The following is a 6,193-nucleotide window of genomic DNA, read 5'->3' on the forward strand; positions in this document are numbered from 1 at the left end:
AATTGTTTAGGTCATCACATGGTCTGTATTTCTGGGAGTGCAGAAAGCTTATTTGGAAAAGAGCCTTCAAAGCTGCCATTTCTCGGTCCAGCTGCTTGTGTGGTACATTATCTTCTTTCTCATTCCTTTGGTTTAGGCTGTGGATCAGCCGTGCCCGGTGATGGGGACCATATTTGTGATGGCCTGACCTACGTGGGACCCGTGTGTATGCCCGTCACGGCAGGTAACGGCACAGTCGGTGGGTCTCACTGGAACAGAGTGGCTGAAAGGAGCAGAGAGGTCAGTTCTGCCCACAGAGCAGCTGCTGTAAAATTGACTAGAAATCGTAGACTGTAACTTTGTTTTCAGTCACCAGAGAAGGGTGAGCCGGTGTGTTGGGGTGGTGAGCTCCCTCTACCACTGTGGAGACGCTGCGTGTGTGAAGGTGGACGAGGGGATTGCTGGTGGGGTGAGGGGATGCCCTCGCCGGGCTGCCTTGGGAGCTGCTTTGTCTCCATGCTGCCAAGGGAGAATTGCCTGGACACCCCCGGGGGGGCTCCTCAGCCCGGGGATCCTCTGTGACGGACAACGCCTTGTTGATTTCTCGGTTTTGGAGCTCAACTTTGTGCCTTCCTGGATTATTTTCCTTGGGGTTACGTTGTGATTTGGTTTTCTTCCTTCCACAATTGTGACCCAGCGAAGAAACCCCACGGGGCGAGAGTCTGGCAGTGGAGGTTCGCAGGGTGGGTTGATCTGCATTCGAAAACGAAGGTGCGGAGGGACGGGCAGAGCCCTCGGTGTGGGAAGGGAAGAGGCGGCGGCCTAGCGAGGCCGAGGGCTACAAACCGAGCCCGGAGACGCTCCGGTACCGCCGTGGGTATGTCGCTCAAGCGGTAACCTGTCGGGGCCGCCTCAGGCCGCCCGCGCAGCCGCCGGCGACAGCCTACAGCCCCCAGCCTGCACCGCGGCCCGCCGCCAGCACCGCGCCCCGCTATTGGCCGTGGCGGAGCCGGCAGCCAATGGGGCGCGGGTATGTTGGCAGGCGGCGGAAGGGGAGAGGCGCTCGCCTCGGCAGCCCGGTGTGAGTTAGGGGGGCGCGGAGGGAAGAGGCGTCCCCAGCGCCCGCGCCGCCGGTATGGGGGGCAGCGAGAGCAGCCACGGCGGCAGGAAGGTCTCCTTCGGGCTGGATGAGCGGGAGCAAGTCCGGGTGCTGCAGGGCATCAGGGTGAGGCGGGCGGCGCGGGGCCGAGTGATGGAGGCGGGGAGGCTGCAGGGGGCCGGGGGTGGAAGGCAGGGACCTGGGCTGGAGAAGGCCCTGCTGGAGCCGTAGGGTAGGGTAGGGGATGTGGTACGGGGCTGGAAGGGGGTGAGTGGGGAAAACCAGCAAGGAAAAAGGGAGGAAAAACTAAGGCTGAAGGAATAGGGGTTTGGAGAAGAGATGGGATGGCTGGAGAGTGGTGGGGAAGAGGGCTGAGTGCCTGAGCATGGCTTTTCTTCAGCACTTTTCTTCTCCCCTTCCAAACTCTGCTCTCAACTCTCCTTCCCCCCTCCCTGCATAATTAACCCCCTCTTGCCCTTGTCTTGTGCTTTGCAAGCAGTTTGATGCTAAAGGCACTGCCTGGCTCTGAGGGCGTCCAAGAGGAGACACCTCTGCCCTTATTAATGATACCAGGAGCCTTGGCAAAGCACCGCTGTCTGAACATGCAGGGAGATAAGAGGTGGTGGGGATTAGTGAGGGTGAGGGGTGTTTCTAGGAGGGGCGGTGGAAAGCTGCTTCCTGAACTTTGATCGGACATCTACATGTATATTTTGTGAAAACAAGCCCTAGAGAGTGGTGGTGGTATGATTAAGGAACATGCTTTTCCCTGTCAAGATTTCTTTCCCTGTGTTTCATTGGTAATTTAAGCCTTTTTTTTTTTTTTTTTTTTAAATTACTACAATAATTTTCATTGCTGTTGCTTCTTCATGCATTTGTCTGGTTTTCCCCTAAGATTTGTCTGAAATGAGCTTGCGGAGTCTGTTTGGCTGTGGTGACTTATTTTTCATCCCATTTTGACTAATCATTTGACGAAAGTTAACTAAGATTGTGGCAATCTCCTTTTTAAAGTGTTTGATGGAGATAAAGTAATTCTCGCCTGATTTCTCTTTGCAGGATATAGGCAGGGATGCCTTGAGGACTCATCCTCATCTACCACAGATGTAATTTATTCTGGTGCTTTAGTTTTTGAAGCTATGTATATAAAAGTAGTTTTACTGAGCCTACCCTTAACTAAGCTTGGTTTTTTACAGTTTTATGTTTTCAAAAAACAGTTCCCACAACCAGGAATTTGGCATGATAACAACACATAATGAAGATGTTAAAAATGCTGTTAAGTTGGGTTGCAGTGGCATAGCTGAAAATCCGTCTTCTATTGCGACCGGCCTAGGTGGGGAAACAACCTCATGTCGTTTTGTTCTGAAGCCAGAACAGTCGATATAGAACCTCTGACCTTGGGAGGAGGAAGGGGTCAATCTTAACAGGAGAAATGTGAGAAACCCATTGGACCAAATTGCCAGAAAACATCAAGTTAACTTTTCTTCCTTTTCCATGGATTTGGACCCAAGTTAACAGAGTGAGAATGAAGTTGAGACTGCAAAAATGTTTGCAGCCTTATGTGAACAGGAGGGCTCTGCAGCCGTTCTCTGCTTTATGACTGGCAGTTCTTTTGCCATGCTGGGCTGGGTTAGCCAGCATGGGGGAAGAAGAAGGATGGATAGACAGACTTACAACCTGCTTAGTTCCTTTCCTTCCACTTCTGGTAAACATGTCCCTGCTCAAGGGGTTGGCTTGTTTATCAGTACTCTCCACCTTCCTTAGTATTTGCAGAAGCTTAATTGTCATTGTCCAGTGAGGCCTTTAGGGTCAGTAGATTGCAGGTTTTATCACTTACTGATAGGCTATGTTTTTTTTAAAATGTATAGATGTTGACCACCTGGATTCGAAGGACCTCATTGAAGTGAGATAACTGGCAATATTTTTGCAGTAGTGTGGAAACTAACAAATGGGGGGCTTTTATAGTGAAATATACATACTTTCGGGGTTGACTTAGTTAATTTCTTTCCTACGTATGTATGTTTCAGCTCACTGAAGATGTTGTGAACCGAATGAAAGAATCTCCTCAAAGTAAAAGGGACAATCAGAGGTCACCCCGTTCATCCAGTGGCACAGCTCCATCTTCACCAGGTGCAGAAGGGAAAGCCAAGTCTCCTACAGGTATTGTCAGTCCCCCCCTCAGGTCTACTGAGTGTGTTGACACACTTTCAGTAGCGGTCCCCTTTCCATGCACTGGGAGTATATTGTGGATGGGTGGGGGAAATACTGCTTTTTGTTCTTTGGAAATAAGCTCGTAGGGAAGGATAGACTGACTAAGCATAGCTTGCTGAGTGAATGATGAGAACTTGGTTTCTGAACTTGTCTTTCTTTATGGGTCAGAAAACTATTTGATTTCTCTTTGTTCCCAAATACACTTTGTTGATATGTTATCAGCGTGGATTTGTTTAAGGCATCCGATTAACATGAAGTTAGGGAACGAGGCCTTTGCTTTTAGAGATTTGTTTGCTGTTAGCCTGCATCTTTCCTGAAAGTGGATAAAGCCTTATGGATGGCCTGAACTCCCTCAAATAATTTCATCTCTACTTGTGGGATCTCTTGTAATTACAAGGAATGCAGGAGGTCACAGGGAAGACTTAATGGAACTAGAGGAAGGCAATGGAAAGTAGCTAAACCCATGCTTATGCTTCAGTATAAACGAGGGTTTGAGGAGTTAACATCCTTACCTAGAAGTTTATGTAGCATGCCTTGTTCAGTGTGCCTTGTTGAAGACAGTGCTGTCAGTATCTCTTTGTTTCATGAATTCAAGCTCCATCCATCAAACTTAAATTTTGAGACTTTTTAATTGTATTGTTTTTTCTCTTGATCAGATAACACTCAAATATGAAATTATCCTCAAATAACTTATGATGTGATGAAGGACTATGTTTTGTACTATAGTTGCCATAGGTTTCTATTCTTCTTTGTAGGAATCCAGCCACCAATGGCAAGTGACTCTGGTCAGAAGTCTTCTGCTGCAGAGCAGGAACTGTACAGGAGGTGAGGTGAAGTTCTTGAAAAAGACAATAGTTTAGCTCCTTTTGGACTATATATACACACATATATGTTTTACTTCAGTCCAAGCACAATGACTCTATGTTTTAATGCCTGAGAATCCCCTTTGAAGCCTTTTCCAGTTAAGGCCCATGGCACACTTTTTTTTTTTTTAGGGAAGCTTGTCCCTTAGCCAAAAGGAGCAGTCAGGGGAGCTGTGGGCAATTGGAGTAGTGAAACAGCGGAGAAAGAGAGGCGACCAATGTAATGAGTTGGTAACTACAGAAAAATTGTGTGTGATGTGCATTGCAAGACCAATAGAGCATAAACTGGAGTACAGTTGCCTTTTCTGGGACAAATGAAGGAGTTTAAGGGTTTAATACTTCCCCTAGGGAATTTGGAATCTCAAACATGGTAATGGATTTAATTCAGTTTATATCTAAAATAATCAGATCCATCTTAAGTATCTGATTCCATTCTTCCACCTTTTCCTACACTGGACGTAATGCCTGTTGGCCAGTACTAGAGTGCTATGAATTTTTCATCCCAGGGTATTTTAATCTGTTAAGATAGAAATACCTGTGAAGATGGGGGTAACAGTGAGGGGGGGGTGGGGGTGGGTGGAATTGCAGAAGAAAGCCGTTCTCTCTCACAGAACCACAGCAGTCTCCTCCTAGTTCTAGGCATTGCAGGGCAGTGAGAACTTCAGTTCTGTGTAACTTGGTAGTTTTCTGTTAAAACTGCTGGCCTGATCTGTCTGTGTGTTTTTAAAAATGCTGTAAAGATCAGTCTTTTTCTGATAACAATGAAAAGCAGTCTCTGTTGTGGGTTTTTTTAGTATTACAACTGTCTAGCCAGACCAGTTGAAACAAAACCCTGTTGTATCAACTGTACTGTCATTAGGAAAGTCAGAGATGCCATGAAGGAAGTCTCTGGAAAACTGGTTCACTTTCTTGGGGACCGTGGAATCGAAATTGCTGGCAGTTTCAGTGGTGAGCTATGAACTGCATCCCAAAATACCTGATCTGGGAAAGGAGAGGTAGGGTCAGAAATGCAGCATTAAGGTAAGCAGGGAAGACAAGAAAGGGAGGAGCAGCTTGTGTGCATCTGGCTCACCTGTGAAACCAGAACCAGACCTGGTTGGGCTGAAATGCACCCTGAGAAAGTTTGTGGATGACACCAAATTGGGGGAGTGGACATTGCTCTGTGGAGGGCGACATTGCCCCTCAGAGGGACCTCTGCAATCTAGAGGCATGGGAGAAGAGAGGCTGAGGGAACTGCATTGGCTTACTGCAGAGAAGAGATGGGACCTAACTGTTGTTTTCAGCTTCTAAGTAGTGTTTTGGAAGAGACAGTACCAGACTGTTCTCGGAGATGCACACTGAAAGGACAAGAGAAAAGGGATACAAATAGCAGCAAGGAAATTCTGACTGGTTACGAGGAGTCTGTGTCTCTGGGGGAACCCTAGTCAGTCACTGAGAGCAGTGAAGCACTGGAACAGTTTGCACTGAAAGGATATAGCATGTCCACCATTGGAGATCATCAAAGGTTGACTGGAGAAGGCCCTGAGCGACCTGATCTAACCTTGAAGTTAGTTCTGCTTTGCGCAGAAGGCTGGAATAGATAACCTTCAAAGGTCCCATCTGACCTAATTTATTCTGTGATTCACTTCATGTTAATGTCTCTTTGCTTGCACATGACATTTCCAAGGCTTGAACTGGATAAAATTTCCTTCATGGCAGTCTGAGATTCAGGTGTCCAGGCTATGGACTTGATGAGGCTGCTTCTTTCAGTGCTGTTGCTGCGTGCATTTTATGTGATTTTTCTTTCCCTTATAGAGCAGAAGAGCAGCATTGTCAGATAGGCTAACTCCTTTTATTGTTGTGCATCCCTTGATCTCTTCCAAAGCAGTACCTATTTATCTAGCTAACTACTTTCTATTCTCACTGTTTTCAGGTGCTAATTAAGTACTTAATAGAACTAAATATAGCTGAAGTGTAAAGTTTATACGGTGCTAAGTCTACTGTTGTTGCCAGAGCTGTACCTCACTGAAGCTGCAGGTCATGTTTAAAGTTTGTTGGACTTTTGAAT

The 6,193-nt window shown here is 46.9% G+C and overlaps 1 protein-coding gene across 1 annotated transcript in view; it reads left to right on the forward strand.

The window, feature by feature from the left end:
• Positions 1-1,087: 1,087 nt before the first annotated feature.
• CHCHD6 (coiled-coil-helix-coiled-coil-helix domain containing 6) overlaps positions 1,088-6,193 on the forward strand; it is a 116,563-nt gene continuing 111,457 nt past the window's right edge. Inside the window, exons 1-3 of the mRNA XM_009889853.1 lie at positions 1,088-1,204; positions 3,100-3,232; positions 4,039-4,108. Coding sequence (XP_009888155.1) covers positions 1,115-1,204; positions 3,100-3,232; positions 4,039-4,108 — 293 coding nt within the window. The 5' untranslated portion in view covers positions 1,088-1,114. The remainder of the gene's footprint in view (positions 1,205-3,099; positions 3,233-4,038; positions 4,109-6,193) is intronic.

This window comes from Charadrius vociferus, unplaced genomic scaffold, assembly GCF_000708025.1.
Source record: "Charadrius vociferus isolate BGI_N301 unplaced genomic scaffold, ASM70802v2 scaffold257, whole genome shotgun sequence".
Classification (NCBI taxonomy): domain Eukaryota; kingdom Metazoa; phylum Chordata; class Aves; order Charadriiformes; family Charadriidae; genus Charadrius; species Charadrius vociferus.